Source organism: Pipistrellus hanaki (assembly GCF_964339955.1).
Source record: "Pipistrellus hanaki genome assembly, chromosome: 1".
NCBI classification, from domain to species: domain Eukaryota; kingdom Metazoa; phylum Chordata; class Mammalia; order Chiroptera; family Vespertilionidae; genus Pipistrellus; species Pipistrellus hanaki.
In genome coordinates, this window is record NC_140503.1 from 64,525,111 (window position 1) to 64,550,102 (window position 24,992).

The following is a 24,992-nucleotide window of genomic DNA, read 5'->3' on the forward strand; positions in this document are numbered from 1 at the left end:
CAGCGCTGTCTAAAAGTGGCAATGTTGGGTCAAGTGCACATCACTATCTCCTCTCTGCCTAATCTGTCCACCCTGTAACCCTGGTACGGACAGCTGTATATGCTATAATATCCTATCCTAAGCCGAGTCAATCAGCTTTCTTCTTGTAAGAATATGGCACTGACTACAGGGATATAACTTTAGAACCAGCTCAAAATGGTTCTATCCTGTTAAATGAAATACTAAGCTGCTTTTCAGAGTCAGCAGACCCAAACCACGAGTCTTCAGCCAAAGCCTGTGCAGATGGGAGAACTGCGACCTCCAGCTGCACCCAGAGCCAAGTCTCGCACCCCTTTCCTAACCACAGGGCCAGGACATACCCGGGTTTCCCCGAAAATAAGACATCCTCCGAAAATAAGACCTAGCACATGGAAAAATAAGATAGCCCCTGAAAATAAGACCTAGCGCAACTTTGGGAGAAAAAATTAATATAAGACAGTGTCTTATTTTCGGGGAAACAGGGTAGTAGTAACTTGAACACTGGAACCCTTTCAGAAGCAGAGGGTCCACTGTCTAGGAAGATCCTGTGTTGACGTCCCTTACCACAAATAACCACGCTCCAAGGACCTCCAATTATAACTCGCCAGCACGTTCACATACCTATTCCCCCTATGCCCACAAAATCCTGCTCCAAGCCCTGGACTGGGAAGTTCAGGCTTTTGAGCATTTGCTTCTTGTTCTCCTGGGTGGCACCATTCATAATAGCCACTGCAATTCTTGGTGTCTAGTGTTTGTCTCTGCTAGTGTTCTGTAACACGAGGCTAAAATATAGATCAATAAGCCTGATATTTTGATAGTCATGATTGATTACAAACTGATGAGGCAAAAAGAACCCAGCCTATAGAGAAAAAGAATGAAACAGATGTGTAATGAGAATCGGAGATAAATGATTATGAGTATTTGTAGGTAAAGTAGAGAGAAGAGAGGGAGTATGAAAAGAAAGAAGCTACCTAATACCTTTCAAATCTCAAAAAAAAAAAAAACACAAAAAACAAACAAACAAAAAAACCACCTAGCTGCATTTACTCTTAAAAATAAATTCTGAGAAATGCCATTCTGTGTCATTAATATAGTCTCCTTTTCTTAATCTATTTTGAATGGATCTATCACCTGCAACCAAATGATCCTAAATTAATCTAGTTCCCAATAATGAATGATAAGTCTAGGAATAAGCGGAGTCAAAACATCATTTGTTTCCAAGGTGAAGCAGTTAGTATTTATTCTTTCAACAAATGTTGCCTGGATGCTTACTCTATTTCAGAAACTTCTAGGTTTCTGAACATCAGTGAACAAAGAAAAAAGCACAAATATGAGACAAATATACAAATTCAGGACATGAAAAGTGTTAGCAAGAAAAATAAAGCATAGTAAGAATACAGCTCTGGAGGGAGTGCTATTAGAGTGCTCAGGGAGGGTCACAAAAGAGGGGACCTGAAGTCAGAAGGTAGCTCTGTGCAGATGTGGAGGAGAGTGTTTCAAATACAGAGAAGAGAAAATGCAAAGCCCGAGGCATAAATAATCTTAGTAGTAAAATACATAAAACATAGAAAATCACAGTATTTAGGAGACTGTGAGTGAGAAAGATTGATAGGAAATAAATCTGGAGAAGCCAGGAACAAGTTTAAAGTCAAACTTATGGCTCAATTATTAAGTGTAGATGACTTTTTGCCTATGTATTTATTATCTAATTCTGGATTTGATTCATTATAAATCACATTCTCTTAGGTTTCTATTGTTTCTGTTTATTTTGCTTGGTGAAGAGCAGATGGCCTTGACCCTTGTCTAACACACCCAATTTCAATACAAATGAATAACATACTGGAAAACATTTATTTTCTTACCTGACTGGCTTGGCTTTGCAAGTAGACTCTTCTGGCATTCAGATCTTCAAAGGGAGATGGTCTTGAGCTTCTATAAGGCTCACTGGTAACAACGGTCTCTTGCTGGAAAAGATGATCTTTCACTCGAGGACTAGGAGTACTCTCTTCAGCAGTTGCCTAATGGGAACAATCCCCAACTCATTAGTTGCCAGAATATAAAAACAACAATAAAAACTTAGATACTTTCTAATAAGTACAAATATTCAGCAAATCAATAAGAATGTACCACCAACACTCTGAATAGCAATTCCCAAAACTTAAATGTACAAGATTAGGGAGCCATGTCAAAATAATAATTTAAAAAATCAACTTTATGAACAAACTTATGGAACATAACTAAGGAAGAATTAGGTTAACCAGTTAACCATTCCATGTAAGAGAGACATTTAATTATAAGGAGCTTTTAATTATAACTAAAGTGGTCTTTTGCAAGTTAAAAAGAAAGGTATGTACCAAGAAATTTGCAAGTTAAAAAGAAAGGTATTGCCGAAACCGGTTTGGCTCAATGGATAGAGCATCGGCTTGGGGACTGAAAGGTCCCGGGTTCGATTCCGGTCAAGGGCATGTACCTTGGTTGCGGGCATATCCCCAGTAGGGGGTGTGCAAGAGGCAGCTGGTCGATGCTTCTCTCTCATCGATGTTTCTAACTCTCTATTCCTCTCTCTTCCTCGCTGTAAAAAATCAATAAATTAAAAAAAAAAAAAAAAGAATGGTCACCTGTAAAGCTTTTCCCTTCTTCCTCTGTCTCTGTCCCATGGCCTCCTGCTCTGCCAAGTCCTCCAAGCCACCAGCTCTCCCTCTCCCTCCATCTAGTGGCTTGGGGGACTAAGTTCTCCAAGCTTCTCTATTCTCTGCCAGCTCTTGCAATTAACCCTCCAACTTTGTTGCATTAATTTGCATACTCACACTTCATTGGCTGATTAGCATAGCAGAGGTACAGTCAAATTACATGTTTCTCTTTCATTATATAGGATATTCCATAGACAATACTCTACATATGGGCATTAGATTGCTTCCAATATTTTATACATACATAGCAATGCCCACCTCCTTATAAATACATCTTGGTGGACTGGTAGTATTATTTCTTTAGGATCAATTTTTATAAATACGATTATCGACTAAAGGATATGCATATATTCCAATTATATTACAAAGAGAATTGCTCAGTAGTATATGAAAGAAGAACCATTTCCTCACGTCTCTGCTTACACTGAGCATTATCATTCACCAATCTTTTCCAACCAATTAAGAAAAAACACTTTTAGTGTTATTTTCCAAAAAGATTATCTGTACCATTTTCATAAGTAAAATTAGTAATAACCAAAACACTTTAATTTGTATACAAATGAGTAAAAAGTGTTCAGGTTTAGTCAAGTTTGAATGTTTGTTTGTTTTTACTGGATTATAATCCCTTAAAAAAGACTACTTCAGGAACATGGACATAATCTAAAGTTAGGTGTTGAGAAATGCCAAAAATATTCCACAAGACTAGAAAATGTAATACATTATATACACAGGGACTGTACATGCAGTTGCATGATCTTCAGCATTTAAAATGATATAGAGAAGATATATTTATATCCACATTCAATGCTTTTAGTATTGTGTTGGCATGGACTCATCTGTATTATCTATAGAGTAACCCATGCCAACTTTAATGTTTTCACTCTCAGAGGCTGGTATAATAATTATTCTCCTATGGTTGCTAAGAGATTGTTTAACTTTTTCTTTTTCCAAGACTACTACAGCAATTGTGTGTGTAGAGGCAAAAGGATGCCAGGTAAAGCGAAAAAAACAAATTGGCTGTAGCTCTCTACTAGATCACAGGGCTAGATGACAGCTGTGAAGAAAATAAAAACAAAATTTGGTTCTCTCCACCTTTGCTCTTCTTCCTGTAGTAATCCTGAAGCAGAGAAAACTTAGGTGTTGCTCTGCAAGCCTTTTTGAAGTTATGTTTCCCCATAAATAACCAATTAAGTATGAGAAAGTAAATATTACAGTCTATTTATTGCTCAAAAACTCCCTTTTTATATATCACAAGTCACAGGTTTCAAAAGGTGTGGCTGAGCCATATCCAACAATAGATGTTTTGAATGATTATACAATTCGTTTACTTTAGAATGATCAAAAAATTTTAAATGTTCTTCAATAAAGAAATTTTATATTTTAATACTGCATATACTGAAAATGCTACCAAAGTTATTTTTGGCATTTAAAATTATATACTCAAATTATGCAAACTTAGCACAGAAGACAGAAAAAATGATCAATAATTCCATGAACTTAACAAAACCACTATTAAAGTTTTGGAGTAGCATCCAATAGAAATTCATTTCAGACCTGACCATAATTGTCTCCTATTTTCATTAGATTTCTTAGTTTACATTTGATTAATTTAAGAATAAACCTTGAGTTTTAAATTTTGCATTTGTCTATGAGTTTTGTTTGAAAACATCAATAGCATATATAGTATATTGTTTAGGCAACCTAAATACAGTAATCAGTGATGAAATAATATGAAAGAAATATGAGAAATGTAACCTTGAGTTTTAAATTTTGCATTTGTCTATGAGTTTTGTTTGAAAACATCAATAGCATATATAGTATATTGTTTAGGCAACCTAAATACAGTAATCAGTGATGAAATAATATGAAAGAAATATGAGAAATGTACCAATATATAATGCCCAGCAAAAGTAGAAAAGAAAAACAAGTCCTCCGCCCTAACTATTGTACCTTCCTAATGAAACTTTAGTTTGACTTAAAAATGGTATTAGATTTTCAGAGATTGTTTATTGTCTGCAAATCTGAGTTACTAGGCAATAGTTACATAGTTCCTGATAATTATATGTCTTTATACAATCCTCTAAATGACAAATCTATTTCTAGAATCGAATCTAATCTAAACATCACATTCAGAAATGCCAACAAAAATTAATGTAAAAGGCTGTGGAAAATAAAATAAATGTTGAATGGAATGTGAATGGTTAAATAATTAGTAGCACTGTTACATGATATAAGGGCTAAAATTCAAAGACTGTGAAGTCAAACCATGTGGGTTCACATTTTATGATTTATGCTACTTGAATTCCAACCACCACCATCCCCAATTCAAACAAAAGTCCTAACAAAAAATCAAAATGGACAAAATTGATCCTGATAGTGCTTTTAAAAAAAAGTATATATTTAAATACAACATGAAAGAATTTTAAAAAAGGCCCAACTAAATAAACCTATCTATTAACTTAGTTTTCAGATAGAGAGCCTTATTAAAACAGTACCAACTTTGAAAATTAGTATACGAACAATTTATATCATCCTAGCCTATAACATAATAACTTTAAACAATATAAATCACAAACCTTTTAATTATTTTCACTCATAAATGACATTACCCAATTCTAAAAAAGGGTAAGTTAGTCAAATACTTCTCAGTAGCAGAAAGAAAAGATATGACTTTTCATTTCATATCAGTTAGGTATCATCTTTCTACTTGTCCAAAGCATGAAATCTGAGATCTTTTCCTCTTACTACCTCAAGTCTGATCTAAATAACAATTATTGCCTCCTCTAGGCTTAAAAACTTAGATAATGAGTTACTCTTTTAAAACCATTTTAGTTATTTTTGCAAATAATGACCAATAAAGTAAACCTGACATTACTACCGTAAATCAGTCAATTTGTACTCAAAATAATTTCAAAATGTTTATGCAGGGCCTATAGGTGTGTTATGAAACAAGATGTACTTTACCCAAATAAAATAGTTAAAAAGCCGACTTTGCCCCACCAATGTGACTCAGTGGTTGAGTGTTGACCTACAAAACAGGTTCAATTCCTAGTCAGGGGACATGCTCAGATTTCGGGCTCGGTTTCCAGAAGAGGGTATGCAGGAGAGAGCTAATCATTGATTCTCTCTCTTTCCCCTTAGAATATCAAATTAAAAAATGATGACAGCAAACACAATAATAACCATCCAATGTAAATAACCAAAATTACACCTATATTTCTGGCACATCAGCAAAAAATAAACAAACAAACAAATAAATAAATAAATATTACATTTTTGGTGTGCTGAATTTTAGTAATTAGCTTATATGTGCAATGAATTGAAAAAGATTAAAAATTGCTGAGTTAAGTGAATTTGAATACTTTATACTTCCAATATCTTATTCCAAAATAAGAATGATATGCAAAAATTTTGGCATATCATGAAATAATAAGGTAAAGTTAAGAGTCTTTGTTAGTTTTAATTCTGGATGTTGATTCTTCTTAACATTTTTCAAATAGGATGTCCAGAAAAATTTACCTCACATATTTACTAGCTTCTCAGTATCTCTCCCCTGCTTTTTTTGTATGTGTGTTATATGCCACTGAGTTGGCTCCAACTCCTGGCGATCCTATGAATGAGAGAGTGACATCTAAATCTTTTAATGTGTGTTATGTCATTGAGTTGGCTCAACTTCTGGCAATCCTATGAATGAATGATGTCTACATCTTTTTGCCCACATTTTTAAGGTGAACTTTAACCAAATTTACTTTCATCATAGGAAGAAATTTAGAACATATTTCCCCATTTCTAGTCCCATATTTTCCCTAGAACAAAATGGAACATTGTATTTATTTTGCATTTTATTACTTGTTTCTTATACCTAATTAATTCCAACTCACTGTATTTTTTAAGTAATAATTAACCATCAATAAAATAAACAGATTCAAATATTTAAACACATAAAAACTCTTTATGTACAATAGGAGAACTAGTAATTAAGATACTTCTAATATAAACAAATTACATAAAACAAAACCATTAAAAATTAAACTTGAAAACATATTTAGAACAAAAAACGTTATGTAATTTAAGTGGAAAAAACAGATTATAGTATAATAATACAATAATACATATACACTGAATGGTCAGATTATTATGATCTCTGAACATATTCTCTATATAATATGTACATACATACATATACACATAGTATTTATTCTAGCTTCTTTGTACTTGCTGGCAAATACAGTGTCTTAGAAAGTTTCTTAAAAACTTACAAGTTACTTATTTATTAAGGCTAGTTATTTCCTCTATTTCAGAGGTGGGGAACCTTTTTTCTACCAAGGGCCATTTGGATATTGATGACATCATTCGCAGGCCATACAAAATCATCAATTTAAAATATTTGGCCAAACATTTAATTAACTCACCCCTAATGCCTTGGCAGGGCCAGACCAAATGATCTCGAGGGCCTTACATGGCCCAGAGGCTGGAAATTCCCCACCTCTGCTCTATATCCTTTATGTTTAAAAATTTCTTTCAAGCCAACTACTTACTTGTAAGTCATCATCTGCTCCTTCAGTTTCATTTTTTAATGCTGGGCATCCTAAGAAAACAGGTAAAAGTTTAATTAAACATAACATTTTTGTCTTAGATTTTAGTATTATTGACTAATTGATTTTGTCATTTACAATACTACAGGAGACTGATCAGAGATCATTCTAGGCTGCCTGGCAACCAATCTGACGTAGGCCACTCATACTTGCCCCTTTATTAAAAGAATAGAGAATAAAGTGATTGTTTTCCTTTCCTGCAGGTAAATCCCCAATGACTTACAAAGAGATGTTTTACTGTTTGTGAAAAGTGTACTATTCACAGCAAGTCCTGCTCCTGATTTCTCAAACACCTAGGTAAACTATGTGCACCACACTCCTCTGGTATTAGATAATGTCCATGTGTGATCTCCTCAATCTTCCTAAATACTCTGACCCAGGAACAGTATTTAGTACCCAGAAGTAGGATTTTAGTTGCTACAGTAAGAAAAATAAATGAGCCTTAATTCACTATAGATAGTCAATGGCCAGTTGTTGCCATTGACCGTTATGCATCAATGTCTCTGTATACATTTTAATCATGTTCAAGAGAGCTTTTGGTTCCAACAAATTCATAAAGAGGGATTTCTCCTAGCAATGAATTCTGAGTTTCTGCTTGCCTTGAGACATAGCTAGCATGGAGATGAGAAATATGCCCTTTGAAAAGGGTTGCAATAAATTTTTCCTTATTGTCATAGAAGGCTAATAAGAGAAATTTAATGAGATTGTTCAAAGTCTATATAATAACTGGTAATAAGGCTAACCAGTATATTTAAAGTCATGTTTACAAATAACAAGATCGACTGAATACAGCAGCAGCAGTCTATTCTACCAGGCTAGGAGTTTGTAAACTTCTCCTCATAAATTGTCTTTTTGAACATTAAACTCAATCTATTTGATCCTAGTGAAAGTGTGTTCTTATGGGGACATAAGCATAGACTTCAAAATAATTCAAAACTTAAACATAAATCATATAAATTTAACACCCATAGATAATGATTTTCTCTTTCAAGCACTGGTTCTTCAACATTAGCTAAAATAGCAGAATCAACTGGGAAACTGATACTAGAGTTCAGTACCAAACCAATAATGTCAGAAATGTCTGTTAGGTGAGGCATGAGGGTACCATGCATTTTTATTTTTATTTTTAAGTTTCTTGTAGTGGTTTGAGAGCCACATCTGCTAGAGAATCTGAGGACCCATATTCATTTGTTTTTGTAAATTTATAATATACTCATTCAGCTAGGATAACAATTTCTTATCACATTTGAAATGTCTAGGAACTTAAAAATAAATAAATATATATAATGCCTCAGCTCCACTCCCCAAATAGTTTGATTCAAGTGACCTGGAGTCAGAACTAGTCATTCTATTTCTCAAAAGCCTCCCAGGTAATTCTAACGTGCAGCCAACATCAAGAACACTGGTATAAAAATAATTTATGGGATCTGGTTATGAAAATAAAATAATTACTATCATCTCATAGAATTTCTTTCTGAATTGGAAATCAAAGATTACTTGCTTAACAAACTCTAATATTTAAAGTAGCTAAATATATTATTTAACCACAGTTTCATGTACTATTAATACAATTTACACTAAGCTTTTCCATGTTCTTGCCTATGGTCTGTTTCCTAATTAGTTCATTTCTTCTAATATTCAAAATATGCAAATAACAAAGTTGTCTAATATTGATGGAGTTACTTTATACAGAAGCCATTCTATTAATAGACATGATATTTCTTCTTAATTAGAAAAACAAATCAAGTTTTAACTTATTTGGGGGGAGAAGTTAGTTTTAATGTGATTTCTTTGTTTAATTAAGCAGAGGCCAGTTTTATATGTATATACAATCTCCCTCTTTTTAAAACCTGCAAGCTTGTACAAGCTTTAGAGTTAATAATTTTAAGAGACCAGAAAGATTACAAAGGGATAGATGGGGTTGTGGTATCTGTCAATGCTCAATAATAAAATCAGGTAAAAAGAAAAGGGTTCTGCCCTAACCGGTTTGGCTCAGTGGATAGAGCACCGGCTGCGGACTCAAGGGTCCCAGGTTCGATTCCGGTCAAGGGCATGTACCTTGGTTGTGGGGACATCTCCAGTAGGAAGTGTGCAGTAGGCAGCTGATTGATGTTTCTAACTCTCTATCCCTCTCCCTTCCTCTCTGTAAAAAAGCAATTATATATATATATATATATATATATATATATATATATATATATTTTTTTTTTTTTTTTTTTAAAGCATTTCTCTTTCAAAAAAAGGGGGGGGGAGGGTTCTGACATAGAATAACTGGAATATACCTATTTGATTATTAGAAATTTTATCTTTATCATACCAAAACAAGAATATGACTGATATAACATGTGTTATATGACTGATACAACATATACACAAGGATTTTAAAAGTTGTAACTTACTGTTCTCCTCAACCTCTTATTTGAAATCATCTGAATTATTTTTTTTTTTAAATATATTTTATTGATTTTTCACAGAGAGGAAGAGAGAGGGATAGAGAGTTAGAAACATCGATGAGAGAGAATCATCGATCAGCTGCCTCTTGCACACCCCCTACTGGGGATGTGCCCGCAACCAAGGTACATGCCCTTGACCGGAATCGAACCCGGGACCTTTCAGTCCCCAGGCCGACGCTCTATCCACTGAGCCAAACCGGTCCCGGCATGAAATCATCTGAATTATTATCTGAACAGAAATATTGATGGGTTCTTCAAGGTAATAAATTTAATTGGCATATACTGTGATGTAACAAATCTGAAACAGACTAAGGAGCCCATTATTTCATCTACTTTACCTACAGTGAGTTTTCAAAGTCTGGTCACATATCACAAAAGCTGACTTGCTTAAAGTAACTCTACTTTATAACAGATAACTGATGAACAAATTAAGAAAATAGTTAGAAAAACTTACCTTGAGAAATATCCTCTATAGCTCTTCGAATTCCTCTATCAAAAGCCCTAGCATCAGCAGGACTTTGAAAGGTAAGGCCAAACTTCTTGTCTTCAATCTTCCAGTGGTGAAATGTCGGAGTGACCTTATTGTAAATGAGGTCTTTTTTAAGCATACATTCCAAAACCACCTGTCAAAAGTTAAATACCAAAAATTACTCTATGTGTCAAATGCATCTAATGTAACGCTTAAATACAAACTGAAGGAAAGAGCTACTATATTTTAATGATTATTTCGGCCCTATATTAATACAGAGGTCTTGCTACTTAATCTACTTGACAAAGTTATTCCATACAGAAATTAAGATGGAACTAAGAAGATGGCAAAGAACCAGGAACCTGTCCTCCTACCTAAACAACAACTGCATTGGCAGAATCTGTCTGATATAACTATGTTGGAAGTCTGGAGTCTGTTGAAAGCTTGCAACTTCCAGAAGAATGCATGGGCAGGAAATTGTGCTTAATTTCTGGGAGTTGTGGGAGTGGATCCTGGAGCAGCAAGTACACAAATCCTGGGAGCCAGGGTAGATAAAAAGAATCCTGTCCTACAACTACCAGATATCTGTGCTCTTATCACTGACTGCTGCTTCTGATCACAGAGGTAAAGACAAAGAGGTACACGGATGTACCTCCGTCATTGCTGCAAGTCATTTCTCATCAGAATGGAGTGACTTCCAGGGAATTTAAAGGGTCAGCACCCTATTTTAGCTGCCATTTTTTCACTTTTCTCATTTTGAGAGCCAGACATTAAATGCAAAAACAACAACATATATGGGGGAAATTATAAAGTGACTATGCATACCCAGGGAAAGACTCAGAAAATACGTAAGAAGACATTAAGTTCATCTTATTCTGATCCTTGGCACAGAGACAAATAATAATAATGTAGTAACAAAAACAGCAAACCATGGGGAAACGAGATAATCTGATTTCCAGAGTTACCACATTGTTAGATTCAAATGCCCAGTGTTGAACCAGAATAATCCCAATGCATAAAAAGAAACAGTACAAGATAAATAATTAAAGTCTGTCAAGACTCTCCTAAAGGCAAATGCCACAGTCATTACAAATATTATCTGAAAATTATTCTGTATATACAGTTGTTAAACTTGAAATACATACATCTCTAAGTAATCCTAATTAATAGCTGAATATACCTCTAACTATGAAAGAATATGTTGCCCAAGTAATATGACATCAATAACTTGTAAGATCCATTAAGGATGTGGCTTGTTACCAAATAAAAACAAACCAAGGAGTCATGTTTTAGAATCAGAATAATACTAGAACTTTTTGAACTTTTGTTCACGTTCACTTGAAAGTACAAGTGTGCTGGGATTAGAAATGAAGTATTTTTATTTACTAGAGGCCCGTGCATGAAACTCCTGTGTGTGTGTGTGTGTGTGTGTGTGTGTGTGTGTGTGTGTGTGTCCTTCAGCTCAGCCTGCACCTTCTCCAATCTGGAACCTCTCAAAGGATGTCCGACAGCCCGTTTAGGCCTGATCCTGGTAGTGAGATCGGGCCTAAATGGGCAGTCGGACATCCCTCTCACAATACAAGACTGCTGGCTTCCAACTGCACACTTGCCTGCCTGCCTGATTGCCCCTAATTGCTTCTGCCTGTCAGCCTAATCATCCCCTAACCACTACTCTGCCAGCCTGATTGACGCCTAACTGCGCTCCTGCTGGCCAGATTGTCCCTAACTGCCTCTCCTGCCAGCCTGGTAGCCCCTAACTATCTTCCCTTCAGGCCCAGTCACCCTTTATAGTCCTCCCCTCCAGGCCTAGTTGCCCCTAACTTCCCTCCCTTGCTGGCCCAATCACTCCTAACTGCCCTCTCTTTCCAACCTTGTTGCCCCCAAATGCCCTCCCTTGCAGGTCTGGTTGCCCCTAACTGCCCTCCCCTGCCGACCATCTAGTGTGTTGGAGTGAGGGTCAATTTGCATATTACCTCCTTATTATATAGGATTAGAAACTAAAAACAATTAACGTATGATGAAAAATTTCAAAACTAGAAAAAAAAGCAATAACAGATTCAAAAACACTCTAATGTTTATGACTGTATAAAAAAAAAATTTCAGACTTTGACATACCAACAATCATGACTAGGTTTGAATAGAATATAATTGCTACAAACAGACTGGCTGCAGGCAGCCTTGGGAAGTGACTATAATAATGAAGGATGAAAAGTACAACTATGTAAGGATATTTGAAAGAATAGCTTTGCATTCTAATACAGATCTTAACAGACCTGAGTTGGGTAAGACATAGCAGTTTAAATTATTTTCTAGCTACATTTATACTTTTGGAACCATAAATATTTTAATGAGATCTTAAAGTCTTTCAATCAAGTACTGACAAGAACAATGTTTTTTCTTTCTTTTATTGAGGTTGAATAGATGTTAATTATGAAAAGATAAAGTCTAAAATTAAGAAAGTGAACCTATAATTAGCACAAACATTAAAATCTGATACACCCCCCCAATGTTGTGTTTTTTTTCCTTCTTCTAAAAGAAATACTAGGGTATTAGATTGGGGGGGGGTGGGGGGGAGGAGAAGGAAGGAAGAAGGGGAGAGAGAAGGGAAACACCAAGGCCACTTAACAACTAAAACTTCTGAAGATATATTCTAAGTTATTTTGGGAAATACAGACCAAAATTCCCATCATAAAACTACCAGGCTTGTTTTTCACAAGCATTTAAAATAGACCAAGCAAAAAATGAGTATAAATGCATTTCTGTTTAACTTACAACAACTAATAATTTGGGAGAGCAGAGTAAAATTAAATATGTACTAGTACTAGTACTTTCAAACTACTATGTACTTTATTATGGTTGCTACCTTACAAGTAGATAATTATAAGTTTACAAATAGTATTATCTAAAAAGTAGTATGGTTGGTAACCAAACATAAAAAATTTTATTAGTAACTTTCTAAAATATCTTTGAATCATTTCATTAAAAATTCCAAATTCAAATTATTTGATAACCAAAATCACTAACTGGCATCTCAAACAGTTGCCTCATATTATGAACTTTAGTCTTCCTGATGATATAAAAACTGTATCCTTTATGAAGAACACCTTTACTCAGTCAATGGTTAAACTTTGGTACACAGTTGTCGTAGAATACCAGGCAACAATAAATAGGAACAAACTATTGATAACCTGCATGAACCCTCGAGGAATTATGCTGAATAAAAAATACTAATCCTGAAGTAATGTATTTATTATTCCAATTACATAACACTTTTGAGATGACAAAATTATAGAAATGGAGAACAGGTGAGTGGTTTCCAGGCCAAGAGGGAGGTAGGTGTCTATATAGAACCAGGGGAAAGGATTCTTATTGTTATTGAGCTGTTTTGCATCTTTTCTATCATAGTGGATATATGTGATAAAACTATATGGACCTAAATGCACTCTCCAAATGAGTACAAAACTGGGAAAATCTGAACGTGATGGACTGTGTTGATGTAAATATATATTCTGGTTGTGATACACTAGTTTTGCAAAATGTTACCATTGGGAAAACTGGGTAAAAGGAATACAAGATCTCTACATTATTCTTTATGTGAGCAATTAATCTCATCTCAATAAAAAGATCAATTAAAAAAGTCTATGGAGATTTCAGAAAAATTATCAAATCAGATAATAAAATATTTTTTTAAAAATTAATAAAAAAGCCAACCGTATCACCAACATTATCTAATATTATTCTGGAAGTCCTGCCTAACACTATACAAAAAGATGAGTTGCATGAAATGAGCTTTAAAAGAAACCAAAAATGATCCTCCCCCCAAATCATATATAATAGTCACAAAATTTTTATATATGTAGAGAAAAACTTAAATCAATGTATCTATATATTTTTAAAAATATATATCCTATTGATTTTTTTAACAGAGAGAAAGGAGAGAGATAGTTAGAAACATTGATGAGAGAGAGTCACCGATCAGCTGCCTCCTGCACACCCCCCACCGGGGATGTGCCCGCAATCAAGGTACATGCCCTTGACCGGAATCGAACCTGGGATCCCTCAGTCCGCAGGCTGACGCTCTATCCACTGAGCCAAACCAGTTTCGGCCAATGTATCTATATTTTTAAAAAGTTGTATAGTTATGGAAAAATGAGCAAAAATATACCTAAAATGGGGAGGAGACTAATGAGGGGGAAATTAAAATTAGTATTAGCAAATATTATAAAACTAATTTTAAAAGTTTAATATTCACATAAAATCAATAGATAAAAAAGTGGAATTAAATAAGAAGTGGTATGGATTGAATTACATCCTTCTGAAATCTAGAAAGAGAGCTCACACCAGAAACTGAGTCAATGAGTACCCATATCTTGGACTTCTCAGACTCCTGAACTGAGAAAATAAACTTACACTGTTTTAGCCAGCCAGTCTATGGTACTGTCTTATGGTGTCATGAGCAAACTAATACAAGATAAATCTAGCATATAGAAGACTCTCAAATAGCTGTTGATTAGTTAAAAGAATAGCAGTCAACCAATTAATTAAAAAGCATGCTACATTCACATGATAATTTAGATTTTAATAGAGCAAAGGTAGTGACAAAATATTTAGAAAGCTAATAGTGAGATCAAGTTTGAACGTTAATTTAGCTATTAGGAAAGCTATTAACAATTATAACAATTTAATGTCAGTTGGAATGTAATGGAAGGAATGTGAAATGTATCACAATCAGGTATAAAGGAGAAAGATGAAGCCAAAATAATCCTGCTGAGCCTGATAGACCAGATCAACCAGTATAAATCAATAACTAGAGAATGGAATGACTTTAATTTAAAGTAAGCCCATATGTGTGTGTGTGTGTGTGTGTGTGTGTGTGTGTGTGTATATATATATATATATATATATATATATATATATATATATATATGGCTAATATGCAAAGCATCCCCTTGGAAGTTCGACTGGGAGTTCAATCGTGTGCTATGATGTGTGCTGACCACCAGAGGGCATCACGGAACATGGCAGGCGACCAGCAGCAGTGGTGGGTGGTTGGGGGGGGGGGGGAGGATGGGGGGAGGGAGAAGAGGGCACTGAGGGAACAAGGGAAAGAGGAGGCAAGGGGGGGAGTGGGGGGGGGGGGAACCATGCAGTGGCAGGGAGGCAGAAAATCTGATTGGCCCTGGTCACTATCCAGGCCTAGAGACCCTACCCATGCACAAATTTCATGCACTAGGCCTCTAATTAATAATAAAGAAGTTTAGTATATTCAGTAGAGTACTAAAGGAAGTTAAGAGTTAATCTGAAGTTTTCTAAAAAAAGGAAATTACAAGGCAGGTAATATGGGAAATATACTAAATCTTAAATTTCCAGGAAACAGCTCTCACATTGCTCTAAAAGAAAGATAATAAATATGCTAACAGGCAGATTCTTTTTCTTCAGGGAATATTGGCAATATTATAAGTTAACTGTTGAAAAACAACTGCCAAGAGAAAGTCACAAAATTTATGGTTATACGAAGAAGTCATTAATAGTACAATTTATCATCGTTTCAATGAATTGACCCTAAAATGAACAGCTAATTTTGGACTAGATGAATGTTGTTGTTGTTATCATTATTAGCATTTCTTCCAATTCCAATCCTTAATAGCAAAACTGATTTGCCCAAGGTGCTTTCTCTAATTAAATTTTCCGAGTTTTCTGCTTATGATTTATCTGTGACAATAAACAGGAAATTGTTCCTGTCATTATTGTTTCCTCAGGACTAGCAATCTGTCTACATTCTCTACTCCACATAAACTCTTAATATGCTACCTATTGTTATTTAGTTCATGTGGAAGAGCAGAAGGCATTTCCATAAATTCAATGCTAGCTTTTGGTAAAGATAACTAAGTAAGGCAAAACCATGGAAGTAACTGCCTTTGGGAAAAGGCAGACAGATTCAAGATAAAGGAAGTGAAGGCCAGATTATAAAAGTTCCTCCACACGGCCCTCGCCAGTGGCTCAGTTGTCTGGAGTATCGTCCTGTACACCAAAGAACTGTGGGTTTTATTCCTGGTGAGTGCACATAGGTAGGCTGCAGGTTTGATCCCCAGTGGGTTGTGTGCGGGAGGCAACCAATCAATATTTCTCTCACTTCAATGTTTCTCTCTCCCTTCTTGTAACTCTAAAACAAAACGAAAGGAAAATGAACAAAAACATACCCTTAGGTAAGGATTTAAAAAAAAAAAAAAAAAGTTCCTCCCCACAAATAAACTCCCTAAACTTCTTTCCTGATATGTTTTCCCCCTTATCAGTTAGGACTCTTTAGCATAGTAATCTTATTTACTTACTGTAACACTTCTTTGTCCCTCACTAAATGTTTATTTATTTTTAAAACTAGAATTTCTGTCATTGTTCATTTGGATATTCCCAGTGCTTAGAACAATTTCTAGCACACAGCAGCTTCTCAATATATATTTGACTCACCTTTAAAAGGGAACATTCTCTTTTAATAATGTAGAATTCAGTGACATTCCTTTAGCATAAAATAAAGTAAATACGTAGAAGGTAAATACGTACTAAAGTAGTTTAAATGACTGACAAAAAAAATTTAGATTGGATTTAAAAAGAAAATAATAAAAAAAGATACTCAAGCCAGAGGAATCTAGTGAAACTGGGGAAAATCGAAGGCACAAAGCATGAAATTGTACAGCAGGAGAAGGGGCATAAAAAAGAAATGAGAGGAAATTGTAAAATTCCTCAAATGGAACAGTTCTGGACAACTACCAGGTTCAGGAAAGCAGCCTGCTGTAATGAAGACCAAAAGGTCAAGACTGTGCAAGCAAAGTAGCCAAGAATAATGATGAGGCTCAGATGTGGAAGAGTTGGCTATGGGAAGGAATTGCTAAGGTCAGTAGATGAAAATGAAAGCCAATGGATGGTGATCTGAATGGTACACTGTCAATAAAGGGATATATATATATATATATATATATATATATATATATATCCCTTTATTGACAGTGTACCATTATATATATATATATATATATATATATATATATATATATATATATATATAGTAGTTAGAGTAATACTTTGGTGAATAAAGCATAATTAAAGTTATGCTAACACCATCTATACTCCCACTTTCCTCCCCTAGTTGTGATTATAGTCAAAGGAGAACCAGTATCTTTCAAGAGACAGAGCTGCTGAATCTTAAAGAGAAAACTAGTTAATGCAATTGGTTTTTAGTGGAAGATTGGGATTTCACAATGCAATAACTCACAGAGGCACAAGGGGAAAAGCCAAGTAGGAAATTATTGTTCTGTACTTTTATAAAATTCAATCCAAGGCAGAAAGATGTGTCCATGGTCTTTTAAAATGTCCCATGATGGAAAGGGGGTGATTCTCATTGTTAACAAAGCTACTCCTGTTTTCTTCTTAGAAAACAAATCCTCTAATTTTGTTTTACGTTCTAATAACTGAAAAGAAAAGTCATTTTTACAATGTGCACTTTAAACAATAAAACTATTATCTTAAAGGCATTTTTATTTTTTATAGGCCATTTTTTATCCACAACCTAATTCTATTTAATAATCTGAAAAACATGTCCTTAATCTCTTTGGCAACTTCATAACCTAAAATGTTTCTTATTTTCCCTTTCTTTACTTCATTTTTACGTTTATTATGTTTACCTTTACTATTATTAACTTTGTCACTATATGTTTATAATAACAACTATCGTATAACTTTGCTGACATAACACAGTGTCTTTTTCTTATTTCTATAGACTATCTTAAGTAATACATATGTTGTAGGAGTCCTATTGTATCTGTGTAGCCCATTCATTATTTTGTCATCTTTTAGCACATAATATGCTTTTAAAAGCATAATTTTAATTACATTTGTAAATTTACAATATTTTATTGCCCACTACATAAACATAAGAATACAACCCCATGCGCAGGGACCGGTTTGGCTCAGTGGATAGAGCGTCGGCCTGCGGACTGAAAGGTCCCGGGTTCGATTCCGGGCAAGGGCATGTATCTGGTTGCGGGCACATTCCCAGTAGGGGGCGTGCAAGAGGCAGCTGATCGATGATTCTCTCTCATCGATGTTTCTAACTCTCTATCCCTCTCTCTTCCTCTCTGTGAATAAATCAATAAAATTAAAAAAAAATAAAAAAAAAAGAATACAACCCCATGGTAATTTACAACTTAATAGTAAATATTTTAGCAAAATTTTAATGTCATTATGGACAGTTTATTCAGCTACTTATAAAGACTGTAAGGGTGTACTATTGATATAATATAGTGTTTTAAATTTACATATCATATACAATTCAGCTAAAAATGATAAAAAAAATATAACCTATACATTGATAAAATATTTTCCAATAAAATAAAGTGTCATACTAACAGAGAAGGGCCTATCTAATATCTATACTAATAAAAGGGTGGTATGCAAATTGGTCAGGATGCCCTCACAGTAACAACTGGACAGCAGGCTGAATGGGGGACTGAACAGCAGACTGCGTGGGGCGACCAGGTCAGCAGAGGGGGGCAGTCAGTGAAGGGTGGCCAGGCCAGTAGGAGGGGCAGTTGGGGGCAACCAGGCCCGAAGGAGGGGCTATGAAGGGATACCAGGCTGGCAGACGAGGCAGTTGGGGGTGACCAGGATAGGAGGCGACCAGGCCTGCAGAGGAGCAGTTGGGGGCGTCCAGGCCAGTGAGGGGTGACCAGGTCGGCGGGGGGGGGGGCAGTTGGGGATGACCAGGCCGGTGGGAGCAGGGCAGTTTGAGGTGACCAGGATGGCAGGGGGGCAGTTAGGGGCAATCAGGCCAGCAGCAGAGTTGGTCAGAGGTGATCAGGCTGGCAGGGAGGGGGGGAGGCAGTTAGGAGCAATCAGGCAGGCAGGCAGGTGAGCAGTTAGGAGCCAGGGGTCCCGGATTGTGAGAGGGATGTCCGACTGCCGGTTTAGGCCTGATCTCCAGGATCAAGCCTAAACGGGTAGATGGATATCCCCCAAGGGGTACAGAATTAGGGAGAGTGCAGGCTGGGCTATGGGGACACCCTCCCTCCTGTGCACAAATTTCACGCACTGGGCCTCTAGTACCTAATTTTAAAAAAATGAATGCAAAAGAGAAATTTCCTATTATGCAGAATGTGAAGGTTATATATACAAATTAACAGTTAAATTTTAGCTAACATTTAAGAAATATGTGATCAAGGATAACACTAATTTATACTCAAGAATTAAAGGAAGAAATCAAGGCCATAATGATTTAGAAGGCGACCAGAAAAAGATGGCAGCTGGCAGGATGGAGCTGAGAGAGAAGTGAGTGAGTAAAGGTAGGAAAGGAGTGTGTGTGGACGTGTGTGGGGTGTGTGGGAATGAGTGAGGGAAAGTTAAATCTCGCAGGAGCAGCAGGAGCTGGCAGAAAGCATCTCCTTGACAAGGAGAGACTACCACCGCTTTGGGCACTCCCCGGATGGTGGGACTCCAGCATGGAGCCCACGCCATCTTGAAGGGGAGAATGGCCTTTTTTAGAAACTCATCAATACCACCAACAAAACAGGCCTTGGAACTGCCCCGTGACCCAGCACCCACCCGAGCCAATATCCTGCTACCCCAGCTGCAGACCCACAGACCTCCACATCCAAAGATACACCATTTGCAGGAGCTAAAATAACTCCAAGACTAAGTGGATTCCTGCAATAGAGAGGAATTGACAGGACTGCTCCAGCAGTGAAGACAGAAGAGAAGCAGTCCAGAGATGGAAGATGCTGACAACACCTTGCCATACTAGCAGACAGCAGCTGTGCACCGCTGAAGGATGCCCAGGACCAAAGCAGAGATGGTCAGACCCACATCACTACCATTTGTCCACCACCCAGAACTGAAATATCATTGCTGACACGTACACACAAGGAAATGTTTGACATTGAAATTGGGACTCCAAAGAACTGTTGGCCCAGGAAGGAACTCACTAGACTGATTCATTTGCCTATCAGCAAGTAACCATTATGGCTTGTCTCATTTTTGGTTCTTATAAGTGTATTTCTTGTATCACATGATCTCACACATCTAAGGGAAATAATGAACAACATAAGCTGAAGAACAAAAACAGACCTGGTGACAGGGAAGCATCAATCAGACTGTCAAACCTCGGAGGGAAGGCAGGGGAGGGTGGAGGAAAGGGGAAGAGATCAACCAAAGGACTTGTATGCATGCATATAAGCCTAATGCATGTGGTCATGGACAATAAGGGGGTAGGGGCATATGTGGGGAAGGGTTTGGGATGGAAATAGGGGGATGAGGACAATTATGTGATACCATAACCAGTAAATAAATAAAAAATAAAAAAAAGAAAAAGAAAAGATTTAGAAGGCAATGGAGGCTACAGCTTATACAGATCAAGAAAAGTGGTTCTGAGAATCTATCCATGTTAAAGACCATTCCACATATCCAACTGTCTGAAAGAAAGGTAGTTCTCTGATTACCTTAGAATACAACACCAAACCCTGGTTTTTCTCAGTGCTTTCCAATGGCATACTTAAAAGTATAACATTTGTAAGGCATCTAGGAAAGAGGAGCTACTAGTTAAGAAGCAACAAACCAAGAGGCTCCAGCCACTTTTATTCATGGCACATAGCTTGGGAAGCTCTCATTTAGAGCAGCAAAAGAGTAACCTGTACTAGTAAAATAAACTCTACCTATATGAACATCGTAAAAACAAGAAAGTTATAAGTAAGCAAGGGAATAATTTCTGAGTACTCAGATCGAACAAATCAATAAATGAATGAGTCCTACCCCCAAAACACACAAAGTAACTTCCTGCAAAAAAAATCCCAGTCAGCTTACTCTTTATTTACTATGCTCATTTCTTATTAAAAAAATAAAAAGAGTGAAATATAAACCTTTTGGAAGTATAAAAGATGTATTTTAATACAAGTGATTGCAAATCAAAAGCCGCAAAAACGCTTCTACAAAAGCCATCTTTTCCCCCCCTACTATTACTAGCATTCTGATTTATGAACACTCTTTAAAATATTGTCAATATTTCTTTGTTAGCTATACAAATGGCCATGGTACACCTTTTTACTAGTTATCTATTCTTTCTTAAAAACCACAAGTTTTTCTTGGGATATCAGGGGCAGGTATTTCACTTCATTTCTAGAATTTATCTAAGGTAAAGGATTCTAAGATGTGACCAACAGACAAAATGGGTACAAAACAGTTTTTAGCAAATGAGGATTTTAAAGATAACTATAACTTCGAAAGAACTTTGTAAATTTATAGACTCAACAGTCAAAGAGTACTTCTTTCTTACATAAATAAAAAAAAAAAAACTGGAACTCAGCAAACAGAATTAAAATAAAACCAATCAATAAAAACATCCATAGAAATGGACATTAAGAATTCCAAAATGCAGTAATAATTAAATATATATATATATATATATATATATATATATATATATATACACACACACACACACACACACACACACACACTTTAATTCTGTATTGCTTCAGAAGTATCTTGGTTAAAAGTGTCTTACCCAGCAGAGGGGGTTAATTAATCTGCTTATTTCAATGTCACTGTCCTATTTGTCTTGAAATTCCACAAGACACTGCTGTTTTAAATTTATAACATGCATTATTGCCTCTGCATTTAATCATACAAGTCCCCATAACCTAAAATGCTTTACTATATATCTAATCTCTGCAAGAAATACGGCAACCCTCCAAGTGAATAACTTTTCCTTCATGTCTACACTGAGATATACTGATTGTCCCTGTTACACAGATAACAAGCTTCCGCAAGAAGAAATGGTCAGGTGAAACAAGTGTTCTGATTCCTACTTAGTGCATCTTTCAGAAGAATGTATTTTCTTGTTAGTCTATAATAATTCTACACCTAAGAGCTCCTTTTAAGTCCTGCCATAGGGGATAAGTTTGTGCTCTTTCTGAATCCCAGGTTTATTTGTACTAGCTTTATGTCAAAGCCACAATGACCAACACCTAATCCATCCATCTGAGCTGATTCTGATCAGCCTAAATCCTAGTTATACAGATTAAGTCACTTATTAAATTACCCTAAAATAAATCTGTCCATTAATACAGCCAATATTTTAGATCATTATCATTTTATACTCAGTTTCTAAAATCAACAACTTCTCCTCCAACAACATTTCCCAGTACCATTAGCTCAGATGAGTAGCATTATAGTCCAGGACAAGTAACCATAAGCTCTTTCTTAGAAGTCTACAAAGCCTTATTTTACAATAGAGGCCTGGCGCACGGATTTGTGCACAGGTGAGGTCCCTCAGTCTGGCTGGTGATCTGGGCCAATCGGGCCTGGCCAGCTTGGGGGAGGGACCGTGGGAGGTTGGCCAGCCACAGGAGGTTGGCTCTGGAAGCGCACTGACCACCAGGGGGAAGCTCCTGCATTGAGTGTCTGCCCTCTGGTGGTCAGTGCATCATCATAATAACCGGTCTTAATGATTGCATAGGCTTTTAAATATATTGATTAGCAATAGTATGTGCCAGCTACCATCTTATGGAAAGCCACAATCACCTTCAGATATTGAAGTTTCTGGTTCACTGAGATTCATTGTTAGGAGTGAATCAAAGCTCACAAAACTCTAGAGCTGGGAGACTTTCAAGATGACTTAGGATAACTCTCCCTTTCACTGAGGCAGAACCAGGGCACAAGAAAGTTAGTTTAACAAGACAAGTTAAATTACTGAAATAATTCAATAGTAAAATTATTCGGAAACCAATAACCAAAATTAAAAGTAAATTTATTTAAAATGCTCAGGCCCTAACTGGGGTAGCACAGCTGGTTAGAGCATCCTCCCAATATGCAAAGGTTGTAGGTTTGATCCCCAGTCAGGGAACATAAGAGAATCAACCAATGAATGCATAAATAGGTAAAACAACAAATTGATGTTTCTCTCTCTCTCTCTCTCTCTCTTCTTTATTCCCTTCTCTTTTAAATCAACAAATTAAAAATAACTTTTTAAAATGTTCATGTATAAAAAATTTAGAATTTAAAATACATTTTCAATAGAAGAAAACATCATAGATGCTAAATGAGCTCACAAACCAGTCCACAAATATATTTTCATGTGCCATAAAATGATTACTCTTTTTTGATTATTTTCAATTATTTAAAAATGCTAAAACCTACTCATGGGCCATACAAATACAGGTGGCAGACCTGGATTTGACCTGTGGACTACATAGCTTGCCAGCCTCCAGTCTAGGAGATAGAGGGGAGAAGGAGAGGCAGGGTGTACCTGGCTTAATAACTAGGGGGACTATCCAGGAACACTTCCATTAAACCTAACCACAAAAGCAGTTCTCCTCTAACATGTGTGCATTAATGTACATTCCAGTTGCAAAAAACACACACAAAACAACCAACCAGGAATAGTTCATTGTGCTTAATATTAAAAGAGTTCCAGAAACATAACCATTAATCCTGGGCATAAATAACTCTCATAAATTATGGCACACTAATCATTATTTTAAATTAATAATTCATCCTATGTAAGCTTAAAATTATAATAAATGCATTATCAGTTACCATCTTGTCCCTGAGCCGCTCTCCACGGATAAGAAAGTCGGCGCAGCCATCCTCTTCCTGGTGGGAGGCTCTGCAGACAGTGACGCAGCTCAGTCCACTACCTCCGAGGGGCAGCCATCCGCCGCTGGAGTCATCCCGGGTCATCACCACAGCGCGCACTCGTGCATAACTATTACTAAAACAAAGGCAAAGATTATAGGTTAGTTTCTCTGTAAACAAAATCCAGCCAAGCTTCCAGTCTTGTTTGAGAAATTAAAGACCACATCAGTTAAAGTGCTTAGTACTACTTTCATGGTAGTCTACAGAAAGTAATCTACTTGGAAGATGTCAAAAACCACAAAGTAACTGAAAAGGTTAACCTTTATTTTAAAGATCAACCTCACAATAAAAGACTACAGAACTCTTATTTCAATTAATCATTTGAATAGTTCAAGCACATTTGATTGTCATGGAACAAATTAAGAAAAAACCCAGAGACAAACACTGTCAAACTACACAGGCCCTCATCAAACCTGTCTATATATTTCACCTGCTGCAGCACGACCAGGACAAAATACTGCTATATTTTAGCATATTTAATAGCAACACCTATAACCTTCTAACGTTTCCGGAATTTATTATAAATAAATTCTGAAACTTGGACACCATGTTTTTTATATCTTCTCACAGCTTGGAATCTAAATCACATGAATCATATAAAGACAAATGTTCTGTTTCAATAACTTATCAAGTAATTGAAACCTGAATTTCATGCCTTCTTTTTGGAAGACTATTCTTAACAGACTGCATTCTAGATCCATTCAGAATCATTAACCACAAATACTCCAGGATTGGGCCTAAAGTGGCAGTCAGACATACCCCGAGGGGTCCTATATTGGAGAGGGTGCAGGCTAGGCTGAGCGGACCCTCCCCCTGTGCATAAATTTTGTGCACTGGGTCTCTAGTTTTTTATATAGAAGTTTTGAAAGTGGTTAGCTTTACAGGTGACCATTCTTTTTTTCTTTTTCTTTTTTCTTTTTTTTTTTTTTAATATATTTTATTGATTTTTTACAGAGAGGAAGGGAGAGAGATAGAGAGCTAGAAACGTCGATGAGAGAGAAACATCGACGGGCTGACTCTTGCACACCCCCTACCGAGGATGTGCCCACAACAAATGTACATGCCCTTGACTGGAATCGAACCTGGGACC

The 24,992-nt window shown here is 36.1% G+C and overlaps 1 protein-coding gene across 1 annotated transcript in view; it reads right to left on the reverse strand.

Annotated features, from left to right (window-relative positions):
• SPRED1 (sprouty related EVH1 domain containing 1) overlaps window positions 1–24,992 on the reverse strand; it is an 89,301-nt gene that overhangs the window by 17,081 nt on the left and 47,228 nt on the right. The window contains exons 2-5 of the mRNA XM_084869861.1: window positions 23,804–23,978; window positions 10,211–10,379; window positions 7,247–7,296; window positions 1,881–2,036 (exon numbers count right to left, since the gene is read on the reverse strand). Of these exons, the coding sequence (XP_084725987.1) occupies window positions 1,881–2,036; window positions 7,247–7,296; window positions 10,211–10,379; window positions 23,804–23,978 (550 nt within the window). The remainder of the gene's footprint in view (window positions 1–1,880; window positions 2,037–7,246; window positions 7,297–10,210; window positions 10,380–23,803; window positions 23,979–24,992) is intronic.